The 18,933-nt window shown below is 40.3% G+C and overlaps 1 protein-coding gene across 6 annotated transcripts in view; it reads left to right on the forward strand.

The window, feature by feature from the left end:
- Positions 1-1,074: 1,074 nt before the first annotated feature.
- BRD4 (bromodomain containing 4) overlaps positions 1,075-18,933 on the forward strand; it is an 87,025-nt gene continuing 69,166 nt past the window's right edge. The window contains exons 1-2 of one of the 6 annotated variants that reach the window (XM_060764421.2): positions 1,075-1,294; positions 18,668-18,751. Coding sequence is in view for 2 of the 6 variants with exons in the window: in XM_060764420.2 (XP_060620403.2) it covers positions 2,327-2,340 (14 nt within the window). In the remaining 4 variants the exon portion in view is untranslated. Of the gene's footprint in view, positions 1,295-1,906; positions 2,341-2,400; positions 2,473-18,667; positions 18,752-18,933 lie in introns of those variants that run through there. The other 5 variants (XM_060764423.2, XM_060764422.2, XM_060764420.2 and 2 more) reach the window with 5 other exon arrangements.

Genomic DNA, 18,933 nt, shown 5'->3' on the forward strand with positions numbered 1-18,933 from the left:
TGGAGTTCAGAATGTTCTTTGATCGTAGGTGAACTATAAATCCCAGCAACTTCAGCTCCCAAATGACAAAATCAATCTCCCCACCACCACCACACCAGTATTCAAATTTTGGGCGTATTGGGTATTCGTTCCAAATTTGGTCCAGTGAATGAAAATACACTCTGCATATTTATTTAGACGACGATTCATAACCGTAGCAAAATTATAGTTATGAAGTAGCAACGGAAATGTTATGGTTGGGGCCCGAAGCCAGGATTTGATTGGGGGGGGGGGGGGCTGAGTCTGAGTGAAAGAGGGTCTAGCCTAGCAAACCTTTTGTATCATTACCGCAATACCCCCATGCATATGGGATATATTGAGCATGGTGATCAGATCATGATATGAATAAACATAACAGTTTAAATAATGCACCAGTCAGGCCTTCTAGCTGAAACCCCTCAAGCCCCCCCCCCCCTCCTACATGCCTGGTTGGGGGTCACCACCACATGAGGGACTGTATTAAGGGCTGAAGTTTGCCCATGCTTGCCCCATTTGGGTGACAGCGTTGCGGGGCGAAGTGCCTTGCAATGCAGGGCGCCAGGCTCTTGGGTGCGGAGGTGGGAGAGCTCCTCCTGCAGGGCGCCTTTAAGGCCCCCTCCTCGCCCACCAGGCGCCAATGGGGTTCCCGCGCGGCCCTCTCTCTGCCCAGCCAGGCTCGGCTCTTTCCCTTTCGGGAACCGGCACGGAGATGTGTGGGAGAACTCTCCACGAGCGTGCGGGCGGACTTCGCCTTGCCCGCCTCGGTCACGGGGCTTCTTCTGCCTCTCAAAACAAGACTGGACGTTTTGCAGAAGACGAGAGAAAGAAATGCCCCCTCGGTGAGGAAATGGGTTTCCGAGGGGGAAAGAGAGGCGAGGTATGCCTAGAGTGGCCTCAAGCCGCATTCAGTCGAGGGTGGAGACGCGCGCTTCCTCTCCCACTGGAAGAAGAAGAAGAAGAGTCCTCCTCCTCCTCCTCCTCCGCCCTTCCCTTGAGGGGGCGGGGCCTCGCCTCCCGAGCCCTACGTGCGACGCGAGGCGGGGCCGTGCTGCGCGGTGACGTCACGCGTTGCGCGGTGAGGTCAGTGCGGCGCCGTTGCTGGTCCCGCTGCCCGTCGCTGTGTCTGCCCCGGTCGGCTCGCCCTGGTCCTCGGCCCTTCCCTCCGAGGGCGCGCGGCGCTGCTGCCTCCTCCTCCTCCTCCTCCTCGCCGGGGGCCTTGCAGCGGGGAGGCTCGCGGCGGCGGCGCGGCCTGTTCCGGCTCTTCGCGCGGCCTCAGGTAAGTCCGAGTTGGGCCGGGCCGGGAGCGGCTGCGGGGGTTGGTATTCTCCTTGATAAGTTACGCTGCCTTGCCAGCGTAACCCGCATTGCGTAATGTGACCGCTGCGTCAGGCGGATTACGTAGTTTGCGCCGAGGCCTATTGCGCAAAGGCTCTTACGCGAACCTTCCCAGTGTGCGCGGCTGGGAATTACCGCCGTGCGCCCTTCTCGTTCGCTATTTACGCACCGGAGGTTAAGTCCTCCCTCCGGCGCAGGGGGTGGCGGCTCCTCGTCTGACGCGCTTACGCCGCTTGCGGAAGGCTGAGGGTGGCTGCGGAGTTGGCGTAAGGGCGCCTCGGCCGTTCGCTCTCCGTAGGGTAGGCGGTCGTCGTAAGCCAGGCTTGTCCGTCCTGGGGCGCGTGCCGTTACGGAGCCAAGTTGTGGAGGAGGGCGCGTGCGGCCCAGCGTGCGCGAGGGCAGCGCGAGGCTTTCCTAGGAGTCCTGGGGGGGGGGGGGGCGAGGGAGCGAGCGGGTGGCGCAGTGAACGGGCCTGGGCGGGGCGGGGCGCGCGCTGATGGTACTTCCTGCCGCCGCCATTTTGTCATCCAGCAGGAGGGGGAAGCGCCGGGGAGGGAGATAGCGGCAGCGGCTCCGGGCCGGAGGGCGGCTGTGGAGCTGCTTTCTAAGGCCGCGGGACCCAGGGAGGACTGGCCGGCCGGGCCCTCCCTCGCTCCCCGTCTCCCTCGCTCGAAGGAGCGCGGACCCGCCTCTCCGCCCAGAGGCTGCTGTTCCCGTAGGCCTGGCCCAGCCGCCGGCCCTATCCCCAGCCAGGTTTCTCAGGGCCAGGCCTGAGCTTTGCCTTCAGTGACTCTTCGCGAGCGGAGGTCGCGCCTGATTTTTGTGCTCAAACTGGTATCCCACTGCGTTTTTAAAAAAACCTTCCAGGGTGGATCATGTTTTGTGAAGCCGGTCAGGGAGACTGAAGGAAGTCACTCTTATCCCGCCTGGGAAGGCGTCAGCCACCAACTGTAGAAAGGCAGCCGGTCGTTTGATGAAGTGTCCATTGTAAGCCCCAGCCATCCACAGTTCATCTCTTTTTAGCCCGTGGGTGCGTCTACACTGTTAAATTAATGCACTTCATCACCATTTGTAACTGCCATGGCTCAATGGCACGGAGGGGTCGTTTGACAGAGAATGGTAAAGACCTTGTAACACTACAGTTCCCATGTCAAACTGCATTATTTCTACAGGGTAGAGGTGCATCCTATCTCTTGACTGTCCATCACATGTAGCTGCACTTTCTCACCTTTCCTTCTGCAGACTACAAAGTTACTTGGCAATCATAATACAGACTAGAGTAAACCTAACACACTGAGCATTTGGTGTATATTTTGTTTTGGGGTGTTTGCTTGTTTTTGCAGCCTAAAGGCACAAAAACAAACTCGAGCTGAAGAGTTGACGTACTGTTGCCGAAGCATTGGTAGTGTGTTCTTTCATTTGCTACAAGAGACACAAAACTTAGTACAAAAGCACCTCCCGGTTGTATAAAAGGATATTAAACATCCAATAAACCAGGTCATACATAATATCATAATATTTATTGTGTTAAAATTGATGGTCAGTTTTTAGTATTTTGCTTAACCCAAGGGCTTGTCATATTTGTAATAAAGTTTATAGTCACTTAGGATAACAAATCAACTTAGTAGTTCACTTATCCAAAGTATTTATAATTAAAGGTAGATCACTTAGTGCAAAGGTTACAGACTTCTTTAGGGTCAAAACAATGCCTCAACTTGAAAATAATAGAGTTTCCTTAGTAGTAAATTGGTTAGATTTGAAAACAATGTGTTGTCTACCAATTTAAAAACTAAATATAGATACAGAGTATAACATACAATATTGAGCTATGCAAATGGATTTCAGTGGTTATAGGCTTGTAGTAATCTAATTTCTAGAGTTTTTTCTTGCCAAGCTGGAAATCTAGTAAGCTAGTAATTGACTTTTTAGCACTGTCACATTTAGATAATATTGTATTTAGAGGGCATGTGACATTGCTTTAGGAAAGTGGCAAATGGGGAAAAAAGTAATCTTAATGAATTTTCTCTGGTGCCACAATTGCTACAAACACAATTTGTAGGAGGTTGCATTCTGATACATTTTCAAAACAGGCACCTATCCTGATAGTAGGGCTACCCAGCGGATATATAATGCTTTCTATTTCCTCCTATGATAAATTATAGTAGCAAAAGTGGTGAATCAATTTTGATGGGATGATCAAATTATTTTGCTACTGTCAATGGCATCTACAAACCCTGTGTGAGTTATATTGGAAGAGCAATAGTTGCAGGTTAATTCACTGATGCAAGGGAAACTGCTACTCATATGTAATTTAAGGTGCAAAAGGGAATTGCCTACTTCTATTAAAAACTTTGGGTGCATCTACACTGTGAATTAATGTAGTTTGATATCACTTGGGAGTTCTAGTTGTAAAAATTTATTTACCCTTCTCTGACAAAGAGTGCTGGTGCCTCAGTAAACCACAGTTTCCAGGATTCCAAAGCACTTAGTCACTGCAGTTGAAGTGATGGTGAGCTGCATTAATTCTACAGTGTAGATGCTTTGTTTTAGAACATGACCCATCATCTTTGTGTTTGTGACACATTCAAGTTGTCATCCGGATTTTGTGCAACCAGGAAAATGTAAAATTACAACAATACTACAGAGCCATGCTTAAAGTTACTGTGCAAAGTTGTTTTTTTTAATAAATTGAAATGTCCATTTTCACTGTGGTGTTGATCTAGCTGTAAACTTGGTTAAGATAGTACTTGCCCTAATGTTCAGATCTGTAATCTTTCCTACAGAAGTGTGGGAGGAATATGTATGCTACTTTGCGTCTGCATTTTGCTTTGTGTACATGTTTTGAATTTGGGACATGTTGCATGTTTTCAAATACATGACAAACCATATGTAGCTTTCACACACTGCAGTATATAGCTGGTTAATTAGTATTTTCATGTAGGCAAGCTATAACATGTGAAGCACACTGTGTATTCTTTTCTTTAGGTGCATAATATGGTTCACATTTACAAACATTTCTTTTTAGACACTATGTTTCTATCTGAAAATTAGGGTAATAGTTTTACTACTTAAAATTGACTGACTGTATAATATACATTATTCTTCATTTGTTTTTTCAAGTACAACGGGCGTGCTAGTGGTATCGTTTGGATTGGTGTAGATTCTGTATCAGTTAAATCACCACTTCTTTGTTTCTCAGAATTAGAAGAAATTAGAAGAAATATATATTAGAAGGAAAAAAAATAAGTGTATAGAATATTATTTTGTATGCAAGTGATCTGATGCTGCAGTCAGAGTTGTCTGCTTTATTTATTTTGTGTCAAAAGCATTGCATAAATAAATTAGTATAAAACCGATAAAATAGAGGAAACACAAGCAGCTAAATAATTTTAGACCAAAAACGGGCAACAGCGACTGCATTGTCTGTAACTTTAAACAGTTCTTTCTCTATACATGAGGCAGGACATTGTGGGCAATCATACTTATGCTGAGTTGTTTGTTCTGCTCCACAGTCACACAAGGTGGAGGATTCTTCTAGGTAGCGCCATTTAGCCAGTTTGTCTTTTGATCTCCCAACACTACTTCTCAGTCAGTTCAGGGACTTCTAAGTTGCCCGTTCTTGATTTGCCCCTGGAGGCAGACCCTTGCAGGGGGCTATCCAGTTGAGATTTCCTGGTTTAGCTGCCCAGGGGGATACTCTTGCTGTTTCTGGGGGGAACATTAAGAAGAGTGTTGGTTCTCATGAAACTTTCTCTTGATTTGAGTCTTTTGGGAGGAGCCTGATATCTATGCAGTGGATGGCTTTCATAGTGTTCAACCGTATTTCTCTTTGTGCTAAGTTGCACATTGCTTGCATAAAACACAGAACTTTCATTGATTGGAAGCGGTTTCTAACAAATAGTACTTTTCTGTTATAAGAAGCATGTTTTGCTGCATCCCTAGGAGTCAGAGTCAGCAAAACAGAGCAAGCCTACTTTGAGAAAGTGTTAAGCACTCCTGTTTTGTTTTTTGTTTTTGGTAGGAACAGTTTTGCCTGATAACTTTGGGTGTATTTACACTGTAGAATGAATGCAGATTGACATTACTTTAATTGCCATGGCTCCAATGATATGGAATCCCTGGAGTCGTAGTTTGGTGAGGCCAGCATAGCTTAGCAGAAAAGGCTGAAGACATTGTAAAATAATGACTCCTAGGTTCCATTTGATTGAGCAATGACTGTTCACATAATGTTAAACTGATAAATTCACAGTGTAGATGGCTTCAAGAGTTTGATTTTTTCCCCTTAATGTGTTGGAGTTGACTAGATTTTTATGCACATTATATTGCTTTTCCATCTCATCTTTTTCTCAGAATATATGGTCAAACAGCCTTTCTTAGCCTTACTGGCATGCCTGCCGTGGTGGGTTGGAAACCATGTATTTGTGCGTTCACTCATATTTCCCTAAATCTACCCCTTAGCATACAGATATAGGGATGATTAAACTTTCTGATTTCTACTGTTGAAATTAGGGCAAGCTGAGAGACAAGTTGAGGTTAGCATTCACCATTCCAACAATCTTGATCCACATTTTTATGTCCTTACAGTTCTTGGCAATAGGGAAGCTGTGATTTTGACTGCAAGATAATCACAGAGTGAGTAGAGATTAAAGTCCTCTTCCTTCTACTTCAGCAATCCCAATCAATGTAGTTTTTCTGGCACTTGAACAATGGTATTTTCTCTATTAACTCTCTGATAGTTAATCTGTTGGGCTGTGGAGAAAAATGCATAGGGCTCCTTGGAGTTGCAGCAAGTCACATAGAGAGTGGCTGTGGTTTGCTCATCATATGCATCCTGAAGCACAGAGTGCTGTTCAGAGCATACATTTGCTGGATACTCTTTCTCTCTCTCTCTTTGTCTTGCCCTCACCCTACCCCTTTCAAGTTTTTTTCCCTTTTTTTCAGGTTTGTACAGGAGCATTATTTTTACAGTTTTGTACAGGAGCATTATTTTTACAGTTTACTGTATTTTATATATTGGGATAGCTAGATTGAATGAATGAGAAAAGCATTTGGGCTTGTTCCATACTTAATTTATGAATAAAATTTAAAGTAGGGTTAGCTATCATGTAGCCTATGAAATATTATTGGATGTGGTTCCTAGAAATACATAACTATATCAGTCAATGTTGAAGAATGCTGAGAGTTACAGTGCAGCAACATTGGGGAGTGCTCTAGAGTCTCCAGTCTATCTAACTCTTCTGTCACCAGGAGCAGTTAGTTGGAACATATCAACACAAGGCATTTCCATTTTTCTTTGCTTATCGTATTGTTGCTATTCCTTTGGAAGTTAAGAGGAAAACAACTGTGCTACAGGCTCTAGGGACCAATAACTTTGAAAATACATTGGGCTATCCTAAACCGTGGGATCCAGATCCATGATTTCCAGCTGTTACAGGTTGTTGCACCCCATATTAGAAATGGGTGTCAACATAGAATCTTAACATGTGGGTCCCCAGATATTTTGTCCTTCAACTCCCAGAAATCCTAACAGCTAGTAAATTGGCTGGAATTTCTGGGAGTTGTAGGCCAAAACACCTGGGGACCCACAGGTTGAGAAACACTAGCTTAGCATGTATATATTGTCTTAAAAGACGGAATTCCATCTTATCTTGGAAGTTAAGCAGGACCAGATCTGGTTAGTACTTGGATGGGAGGGTGCTAAAAATACCAGGTGCTATAGGCTGTTTTTTAGTTCTGCCTTGAGCTTAGACACCAGGAGAAAGACTAGATAAAAGTAAATATGGTAACAAGACCACTATCAACTCCAAATAAACACTTTTGTGTTGACATTCTTTCATAACATGTTAGCTATATTGGAATTACTGTCAGGTGTCCACATTCACTGAAGTTATAAGCACAGGATTCCTGTGAAAATGAAAACTGAATAAAATATTGTACCTTTCTAGGAATCTCTTCTAAACCCTTCCGTGTGATTCTGGTCGACTTTCAGTGGATGTTGACCATATTGTCACATTAAAGGACCTACTTTTTTAAAAAAACAAAACAAAACAACAACAACATTTTAATTAAATCCAGAAATTTGGAGGACCCGCTGTAAACCAGTATTTGAACATTTTGCTCTTGTAGTACCTTCAGACCCAGTTAAACATTGATGGTTTTATGTTATCATATGCATTTCTCTTCAGTCACTGTTGGTTCCATTGATTCATGTCTGACATTTCTTCACTCATCTTTGTCATACATGATTAAGGAATAGGTGTTTTCTATTTATGTGCCTTTCTACATGAGATGCAGTGCAAATATAAACTGAAAGCTGTCACGCTTGCCTAAGCAAGTTTTACCAATTGTTGTTCTAATAAAATTCCTGTTCCCTGTAGGGGACATGCTGCTTTGAGATTAGGGCGTGGGTTAATGAATCAAAAACATTGAAATCTTATGATATTGGTTTATACTTGTGACAATTATCAGGAAAGTTATTGGGAATTGAAATTTCTCTGGTTCTCCAGTGACTCCCTCACATTCACTGGGGCAAGGAGCACAGGACCCCCATGAAAGTGAAAAACAGAATGAAGAATTGCTATTTTCTTATCTGAAAGAACATCTCTAGTTCTCCAGAGTGACTGGAAGAAGTTGGCTATAGAGTCTCACTAAAGCATCTAGAGATTCCTACATATTTTTACTCAAATCAATATTCCTGCTTCTTGGCAGGGGGTTGGACTGGATGGCCCATGACGTCTCTTCCAACTCTATGATTCAATGATGCAAATCTGCAAAAGTTAAAGTTGCAAATGTGGAAGGAAATTGTTACATTGTGTTTCTCTCAGCTTTTGCACAACATTTCTCTACCCTGCATTAAAAAAAGCTATTAATCACAGTAGGAGAACATAAAACATTGGTGTAGGCTACGAATATAGATTTAAGGCTGTATGTCAGGTAGAAAGAGAAGGGGAGAATAAAGAGGAAATCCCCATTCCCATTTCATTCTTAAAAGTTGTTTACTTCGGTTCGTTGTTCTCTTTCTCAGAAAATGACATATTTGATAAGGTTTTGATACTTTGTTTTAATACATTTTTATGTTATTTTTGGAAAGGTGCTATTCACATTTGAAACTAGTTCTTGTAGTTAATGTACCTTTAGTGTTCCATATTTTCAATAACATGGCCAACTTAATCACTGAAAAAAAATACTTTTGTTAGAAATACAGGAAAATGAAGAGAATAAATTTAACATGGCATTCCTGAGATTTTACAGTGGTCTTTTTGGATCTGTGGATTTTACCCAATGTAGAAATACCTTTTTGTAAAAAAAAAAAAGAAAAGAAAAAAAGACCCCCAAACACCTTAACATCTAGTGCTGCCTGGCTTAGAAGTAGTACCAGGGCAGCAATTGAAGCAGCAGTTAGGCTTGGTTGCCACAAGGTGCATGTTCTTCATGTTCCCCATACTTTTGGGGAGCTCACCAAAGAGGACTAGCCTCTTTACCTTGTGTTTTGTCCAAAAATCTCCTGCCCACAACAGCCTAAAATGTCAGGAGAGGTTGGCAAGCAGTGTCACTAGTGGCTTGGCTGGCAGGCACACTGTGAGGTGCGTATTTTTTGGACTTCCCTGTCTCCAAGGAGTATGCTAGCTACCTGCTTTTGCCTTTAGAGCAAAACAGCAGAGGTTAAGTGTTGTTTCCTTCCAAAGGCAGGTGGTAGGCTTCCTGGGGATGGGAAAGTATAAAGAATGCATACCTCAAAGCCAGTCAGAGCTCCTCACCATTGTTACATACACACCAAAGTTAAAGACTGTTGTTCCCAAAAAGTATTTTGACAGATAATAAGGGCAAAAGAATAACCTGTGTTCCATGTCCAAAAGAAGATTTGTGCACATGCTAAGTCAGCAACAGGATGCCAGCATATAAGGTGGAAGTAGGCAGCTGGTGTGCTCCTTAGAAGCAGGGAAAAACAAAAAAGGCACACCTCACAGCCAGGCTGTATTGCTATATCTCTTAATGGACAATTTTCGGCCTGGTTGCACTAAATCTCAGATACAATATTTTCCCCTCCCCCTAGTTCTACTTTCTCTGTCCCACAGAAGTGATAAAGGGAGTGGAGGGGTTTGAAGTATGCATGCCTTGTGGTGCCATCCCTTCTGCTGCTTCACTATGCCAGTTCATTAATAAGAAATTGTGTTTTTTCATAATGTTCTTGGCACACTTTGTGCAAAGGATTTGTTGAAACATTTGGTTGAAAATAAACCCATCTACAGTTGAACATTCTAATTTTCCTTATAAATATATTTCAAGATATTTCATCGTTACCTTGTATGGAAAATGTTGAAAAAGAAGATACTTTGATAATGGCTGTATAACAAGATAATGGTGTGGTTATCTGTAACTACCTCTAGAGTGTGGTTATGTTTCATTCATGCCATAAATCAGGGGTCCTCAAACTAAGGCCTGGGGGCCAGATATGGCCCTCCAAGATCATTTACCCGGCCCTCGCTCAGGGTCAACCTAAGTCTGAAATGACTTGAAAGTTCACAACAACAACAATAATCCTATCTCTGAAATACTAATTTTATATTTATTAAAATTGTTCTTCATTATAGTTATTGTATTGTTTTAAGTTTTTTTTTGCACTACAAATAAGATATGTGCAGTGTGCATAGGAATTCATTCATTATTTTTTCAAATTATAATCCGGCCCTCCAACAATTTGAAGGACTGTGACCTGGCCCTCTGTTTAAAAAATTTGTGGGCTCCTGCCATAAATAGTTACTTCCAATTGTTGAATTGATAGGTGCTAATTAAGGTACAAAACATAAATAAGGTACAATAAGGTACAATACATAAATATATATGTCTGCTGCATGCCTGTGAATCTAATAGATGTGTGAAATAAATTGGGTGAAGGAATTTGACAAGTTGTATCCTGTTAAGCTGTGTTCATGTCTTTGAGATTTCCTGGCTATCCAGAAACCGAAAACCATGAAACACTTAAAAGGCTTGAATATAAATGCTGGAAATTCAGCAGAACACACATTATATATGCACATAGGCTGGAGTGATCAAATTGTCTCACTGATCAAGCCTTACACCCCAGCTATTTTTCTACTTTGCCCTCTTTGTAGGCTCTCTCTGCCTTTTTTTTCTCTTTTGCTTTAACCTCTGTTTTTAATTTATTCAGCTCTTTTCAGTGTTTCTGCTTTTTCTTCAAGGTTTCTTCCACCTCTCACCCCTACTAATAAACCTATAGTCTTGGATCACTTACATACACAAGTTTGCTTTTTCTTTCTATTATATATAGATTCCTTGTATTTTTGAAGAATTTAAACATAACTATTGGGCATTACCCCTATTCATATCAATATAGGTGAACATGTTAAAATGTTCCACAAATAGGGAGTATAAGAATTGTCTAGGTTGTTTTATAAATTGCTGAATTACACAATGTTTCTATCATACAGGAAACGACTTTGAAAGTGTATGACATACTATGTTAGTACCAGAGCTATAATAATAATTGATTGGTCATTGGAAATCTTCACTTCCTTCTCTGCACATTCTTTCCTTCAGATCTGCTTTGGTAACTTTCTCTTCAAAGACATGCTGTTCATTGGAGGATGCTAATACGTATTTAGGGATGAGAACAGGGCTGAAAAAAGAGACTAGTTTTGCAGAATAATACAAAGCCTTGCATGTGTTTCATGTTGATCGAGAGTGGTAGATGGAGGCAAGATGTATGCACCAGTTGCAAGCAGAGTATGTTATGATTGCAAGTAAATTTCTGGGATTCATTTTCCAAGCAAGATACATATAACTGTCCACTGTTGGAAAAGGGGATCATATGTCAAAATAGCCAAAAGTATCAGGATCACTAGTAAGATCTATTCACTTCAGTGTTCATCTATGAAATTCTATGTTGTTTTTATATTTTCCCCTTTCTTCCTAACTGCTTGGGAGGACAAGTATACTCTCCCATTATACATGCCACTCCTCTGAGGTAGACCAGGCTAAGAATGAGATTTACTCAACACTATATTGTGTCTGAATTGATGAATGGAGATTTGACTCTGGATCACTCAGGCAAGATGTATACTTGCCTGAGTGCTCCCTTTACAATTTTATAGCCATGTCAAATGCTTCAAGTGTTTTAATACATGGCACTGCCAAGAGATTTAGAAACTCAGTAATAATACCTCTGTGTTTCTGGCCTCGTTCTATACAAGAGTGCACATATCCACCAAACTAGCATACCTTGGTAGCCTGAGTAGCACTGGCAGTAACTTCTGGCTGCTCCTGACACTTCTCTGCTTCCTTTGCAAAACAAGTAACTAGAAGAGAAACATTTGATTATTGAATCATTATTCTAATTGTACAAATATACATGGACTTAGAAAATTCTTCAAACCATCCACTCTGATTTTCAATGTAATCAGAGAACCATTTTAGTAATGAAGTGATTCAATAATCAGATGTTTCTCTTATAGTTACTTGTTGTTTTGCAAAGATCCTCAGAGTGTCATTCTGACTTTCATGCCCATTATCTCAAACGTTATTTGTATTAATGCAGAGCCAAAATTAATGGTGTGTCCTATGGCCGTTTTGGTCTCTTACAGCTATTGCCCTGGCCTTTTGATGAATCTCCATGAAACAAGTGTCACTCCAGCTTGGCAACCAAGTATGCCTTATATCTTAGGATGTAGAGGTAGATGAGATCACCTACAGGACTTTCATGATCTGTAACACAGCATGAGAGCAGCATCGTGTAGTGGCTCGAGTGTTGCACTGAGACAAAAGGAGACCAGAGTTTTAATCCCAATTCAGCCATGGAAACCCACTGGGTGATCTTGAGCAAGTTCCACTCCTGATCTCAGGAGGAGGATACCATCAAACCCACTCTGAACAAGTTTTAGCAAGAACATCCTTTAATAGACTCACCTTAGGATGACTGTAAGTCAGAAATGATTTAGTAGGCCCTACAGTAACAACAAGCACACTCTGTGTATGTTGGAATACAGGTGAACCGAGAGAAGAAATGAGGATATCAAAATTATACCATAGGCAATGCATTTGTTCATATATTTTTCTGCTAATGAAATAGCCAACTATGCTCTTTGGAACAAAGAACCTTTGGGATTATCAGTTATCCCTTTACTTTTAAGCATTGTACTGAAGGACCGATACCGAGGAGGTGATGAAATCTACAGCAAGAGTACCAATAGAATAAGAATGTATAGCAGTATTTGATTTGCTAGTTAGTAAGCTTGTGGGATAAGTAATACAAACATCTGCAAGAAGCCAAATATCCATGCCTACTATATTATTATAAAACATGTTATAATAACTTTTCAGGTATTTAATCAATGAAAAGCTGTTGAAAAACTGCAGACAATGAATGCCAGGAAATTTCTTATAAACTACAACGTTCCCAGTGCTGTATTGTAAAACCTTAACTAGAGTGGTTGCAAAAATCCTTTATGGTGTGACTTCATCATTGTTTCTGACTCCTGATAACCCAAAAGTGAAATTATTTTTTTTGGGGGGGGGGGGGAGGGGTTGCCTTTGCCTTCCTTGTCAGAAATGAAAATGTTCTGTGGAGTCTAGATATTCTGGGTCTTCTATCAGCCAGTTGTGCTGTTTCGATTGGCTAAGCCATTATTTTCACCCTTAGTCACTATATCTGTTCACTGGATCTTTGCAGTGTTTATCTTTTTTTCTTCTGGTTTCTACTGCTCATCAGACTTGAAACTGAAAGTGGACCATCCTTATATAAGGAAGCATAAGAAAAGCACAGTATTTTGACTGAATATTTCATTATCTAAACCCTCTTCAGTTCCCTCCTCTCACTTACTATCTAAAGACAAGACACAGAAGAAAATAGGACAGCAGTGGAGGAGGGGATTAAGCCAAATGCACAATGCATCTTTTCTCCCTTCAAGACCAGGGCAATAACACTTAGGATGATGAAGTAGTGCCTGCCTCTTCTCTCCATGGCCAGCATAGTGACAGCTAAACGATTACCTGTCCAACATCTTTCCATCCATCCCTTGAGGCATTGTTTATAATATGCTTAACATTGGTTCTTTCTGACTCAGAAACTTTGTGGGTCTAACTTTGTTTCTGCAGATCTTAGCAAAATGGGTAATCAGGGCCATAATGTCTTTCATACTGGGGAAACTTCCTAGTAGAAGAAATTCTACTAGAGCCATTGCTATTCTTTTCTATATTTTTGAGAGTTCCTCTTCCAGGGTGGTGCAAAGCAGGTCCTTGTTTTCGGCCTTCTGAATTCTTTAAGCTGTAGGCAAGTCTCAATTATTATTGCATCTATTACAGCATTTCAAATTTGAAACATTTCTCCAGAAGTAAATGAAATTCTCACTCATAATGCATAGCTCTCTTAGTGCTCCTATACAGTTGAGAGCAAGGAGGCAGAAGTGAGAGATAGTTGGTAAGGGAAGCCATTTGGAATTTTGAAGGGAAAAAGGTTGGAAGTAGAAAAGTGAGGAGAAGGAGAGAAAGCATTCCCTATCGTTTTTAGAGAATGGAATGTTTATAAGGGTACAGTTGTATACTGAAACTTTGGGAGACTTAAAATGCTAAAGTGATTGAAACACATGAAGTAGAAGATCAGAAATATAGAACCAGTTGATATGTAATGGCAAGTCATGAGTGGCATTTACATAGATGAGTCCTACTTCCTTGTATACTCTACCCAATGAATGAGTGACTTCCTGGTTTGCCAAAATTTGCTTTGCCATGATAAATGAACCAGAAAACTGCCATGTGTGTTTGCATAAAATCAAGATAAAAGCTTTATTTATAAATATGGCATGGAAGGCAGGCCTAATCCATCTTTTATATGTTTGAATTCATGACATAACAAACTGTGAAGCAATAAGAGAGGAAATAGGAAAGATAATATGCAACCTCAGAAGTTGAGTTAGATCCAAACATAGTCATAATTAGAAAAGATGCATTGAAATTATGAAGACATATGTATCAGTCATATAAAAAATTCTGAAACACATTTTCCTGTTTCCTGGCAACTTGGTTAAAACTGGAATATAAGCAGAACTTCGTTGAATGCCTGATCTGCTCCAGCAACAGGAAATATTTTATTTATAATGTATGAAGCTGTAGCATTTGGCATTTTGAACTCTTCAGTTGTATATTAGGATGACAATTGGTGAAGGAAACACTATATGGTTCCTTTTGTATAGAAGGAAGCATCAATAGCGTTCAGAAAAAATAATCTTGAATGTAACTGTTGTACGTATAGTATGCACAGGATACTAATTCTGACCATTTTACACAAAAATCCTTATACTACATGTTTTAGTGAATAAAGCTTTTTCTCAAGATACATTACTAAAAAAAAGACCTTGAAGGAAAAATAGGGGAGGAGTGCAAATATTCAAAAGTACATAAATAATTCTATCAATATGATACATACATCTTGTTATGTTGATCAACAGTAGTTACGTTTTTGTTTCTATTTCTCCAGTACTTAAGAATTCAAAATACGGTATCTGCTGCCCTTCCCTCAAAATTAAATCTATGTCCACTAATCCTCTCCAGGGCCTACACTTCTAGGTCCAGATCCCGTGGCATTCATTTTCAGTAATGCCTTGTTACTTTCCGTTAGCTTTTCATTCAAAGCCTAATCCTTTGTTTTCTTTCATCACATCAGCTTGTGTGTTATTTCTTCAGACTTCCAGTGTTTAATTGCCATAGTTTTCTAGTGATAACTACAGAGAAATGACGTCTGAATGTTTAAGATTGTATTGTTTTTATTTGTATGTGAGGCATTGAATTTTTGCCAGTTATTATGCTATACACCGTTTTGAGTCCCCCTGTCAAGGCCCAGAAGCCTTAAGTAGAGCCAAACACAAGATAAAGAGTTCAAACACAACTTCATTGTACAAAAATAGTCTTTCAAAGCACTTAACTTCAGTGCAGAGAGTCAGAGTAGCAATTTGGCATCAAAAACGCAACGATACCAGTAACAAAAATATAACCCGGATTATAACGCTGTTTAATCTGGGTTAAACTCAAAGTTCAGCAATCTGCTTGAAAATTAACACAGTACAAAAACACAGTCACAGAAAATGGAAGACGAAGTCCCAAAAACGATGTGATGTTCAAGCACAAAGTTAGCAGAGTTTAAAGTCCAAAAAGCCAAAAGCGATAGTCAAACCAGTCCGTGGTCAAGCCGTTGAGTAATGTAAACACTGGAACACAGGAGTCACAGGAATGCAGGAACACAGGAAGCTGTAGCCCAAGGACCCAAGCTCGAGAGTTGGCAGTAACAAAGATTTATGTCCCATAACGACACTTTGCCTTCTGCAAAGTATCATTCAATCAGAACCCACTTTTATCCTAGATTTCCTCATTAGGGGATGATGAGCTCCCCACCCTTTCCTCATCGCTCTCAGCTGCATCCAACCCTGCAGCTGAACCCGAGCACGCATCCCTCCATCTCTGCCAGCATCTGCCAAGACTTAGATCTTGCCAAGTTCTCCCCGATTGCCAATCCCCTGTGAACCCCTCAAATTCATCACTGGAGGTGGGTTGGTTACAAATGTCCCTAATCTGTTGAACACGGGTCCAATCCAGCTCCTCCTCCTCCTCTCCCATATCACTCCCAGACCCATCACTCCTTTCAAACCCCATGAAATCCTCATCCTCCGTAGGAGCACTAAGTATTTCCCGGATGCACTTCCTCTGAAGCTCCTCATCGGACTCTGGATCGCAAGTAGCCCTCTTTACTCCCCTGCTCTCCTTCCCATCTCCCATTTCGCAATCGGAAAAGCCTTCAAACGTCTCAGAATCACTTGGGGCCATGATTATTTCCCTAATGCGTTTCCACTGTTGTTCCCCCTCTGACTCCTGCGCAGACCTCTTCTCCCTCCTACCAGTAGTAGGAACGTTACCATCACGCTGAACTACAACACTCCCTAGGGGCGAGAAAAGCTGTATAGAAATGCAGTAAATAAATAAATAAATACTTTTTACAACAAACATTATGCTTTCGTATATTATTTTCTGCTTAGTAATTTGACATGTGATTAAGTATTTGGTGCCCAAGGTCTGTTATACTAAGCCATAAATTTAATAGTATGCCTTTTGGTTAAATCTTCACTAACAGGGAAGAGGAATTTAAGATAATTTTATAGATGTTAGATGCAATCTGTAAATTGTCTTGTATATATCCTCCTGCAGTTTTAAATGCAATCCCTGAGGAAATGCTTTTCCAGTCTTTTTCAATCATTTTGAGTATTTAAACCTCACATTGATATGATTATTTATGTACTTTTGAATATTTGTACTTCTCCCCTATTTTCCCTTCAAGGTCTTTTTTAGTAATGTATCATGAGAAAAAGCTTTATTCACTAAAAACGTGTAGTATGTGGATTTTTGTGTAAAACAGTCAGAATTCATATCCTGTGCATACTATATGTGCAACAGTTACATTCAAGATTATTATATTTTCTGAATGTTGTTGATGCTAATTTCCTTGCCCGGTCTTTCAACTAGTCTTCTGTTGGCAGAATCAACTGAAGTTCACTTGAAAACATGCTTGTTAGTTGACTTTTGACACCAGAAGTTTGATAATCATATTAGTTACAGTTGTGGACAATGCCATATGTGTAGGGTGGTAATATTTCCCCCGTGCTTGTTAACTTTGTTTGTTAGAAGAGTGATAAGTGCTAACCATCAGTGAGATGACCAAGATTCGATGATTTGGAACTATGGAGCAAGGGAAAAAATAAAAATAAAATTGAGTGAATTCGTGTTTTCCATAGCCAAGCAATGGAGCTAATGCAAGGATTATAATCTGACAAGTGAATAACAGTTTGTGTGTGTATGTGTGTGTGTATGCATTTGCCATGTATAGTTTTTTGTTTCCCTCACTTTAACCTGAATTCCCGAAAGTAAATCCACAATGATTTCCACAAGCGCAAAGCAGCTGTTTGTGGCAGATATCTTTTAGAAATGTGAACATAGCTTCTGTGTGTGGAATTCAGAATTCTTCATGCATAAGATTTACCTAGTTTCATCTTTTCACAGTGCTACTGATTTTAATCAAAAGTTCTAATTTATGCTTTCCAAATTAATTTTCCTAAAACAAGTTTCTACAGCTATTATTTTCTGTAGTCAAAGGGATAGTAAGAGAAACTTCAGTGTATTTCAATTTTGTTTAAGGGATGTAAGTGAGATTTCGAGTGGAGACTGACATAATTTACTATCAAGTTTCCTTAACCCAGAGCCAATTCTAACAATCTCAAACCTACTTGCTTGTCTCTTAATTCTGCCTTAGGGTTCAAGGTTGCTCCTCACTTTCCTTCATTCCACTTTGCTTACAGTCATAGAAGAAACCACAAGGGCTATCCAGTCCAACCCTTTGCCAATCAAAGCACCCTTTATTATTCAACACAGATTCATTTTGCTTAGTTCAGTCATAATTACAGTTTGTGTTGGTGTTGCTTGCCTAGAGATCAGTGTTCAGTGGGATTTTAAAATGAACACTTGTGTTGAGGAAATGTTAAAACGTAAATTTCTGTCCATATTTATGTTTGAATGGGTCTTTGCAGTTTTAACGTCTGTAGTGTAATGGAAAAATACAATATTATACAATATAAGTTGGATGCTTTTTGCTCTACGCGATATCCTCTATGTACATAGATAATATTTATTGCTGTTGGTTCTCAGTTGTGTCGAACAATTGATGAGGGTTAGTTTATTCTAATAACATAACTATGATCCAAGCATTAGTGAAACTGCACAAAATATGTTGAAGGCTGAAATATCGTTCATGCTTGAAATGAAAATCTTGCAGATGGGGCCTTTATTTATTTCATGAAATCTTTTCCCATCTAGGCTGTTTTAGTTTCAAATAATCATATTAGCACAAAACTTTCTTCCTTTCTTTCCTCTGTGTCTTCTGAAGTTCAATGGAAAAGAGTTTTGTGTGGAAATGTGTGTAGACCTTCACGAATTCCTCTGTGATTCTGTTCTATTTTTTCTACCTCTGACTAAATCAGGTGCTTAAAAACTGAAACAGTTTTATATTGTGCGATGAGTCAAAATGTTACAGGCAATATCAGGACATAGACATAGAGAGTGTGTTTTGTCTGATTATGAGCTGCTCACCATTACTTGGCTTGTCATTGTTTAAAATAGTATAATTTCTGCACCAACATAGCATTTGCAGATATTAGATAAGTAGATATAAAATAGAGCTAAAGCCTAAAAGGGTGCATAATTTTAGAAACGGATGTATACACATTTGGATATCTGTAGTTTTATATTTATTATTTTCTTACAGAACTGCATTTCTGTTGCTTGACAAAAATGGAGATTGGAGAGTAATAGCTGGAGGGAACTAGACAAGAATAAACTCTGTATCAAGGTAACCCCCCACCCACCCCAGCCCACTTATTTATATGTGTGTTCTGGTACATGAAGATTTGGCTTTAAAGTTTTCTCTGTCCATCTTGGTTGTTTCATGTGCAGAGTTTTGGTTTATTGTGGTTTTTAAAAGATAAAAAGTGTGCACGGTTACAATTTTAATGTTGGATGCATATCCATTCA

The sequence above is a fragment of the Anolis sagrei genome, chromosome 2 (genome assembly GCF_037176765.1).
Source record: "Anolis sagrei isolate rAnoSag1 chromosome 2, rAnoSag1.mat, whole genome shotgun sequence".
In the NCBI taxonomy this organism is placed as follows: domain Eukaryota; kingdom Metazoa; phylum Chordata; class Lepidosauria; order Squamata; family Dactyloidae; genus Anolis; species Anolis sagrei.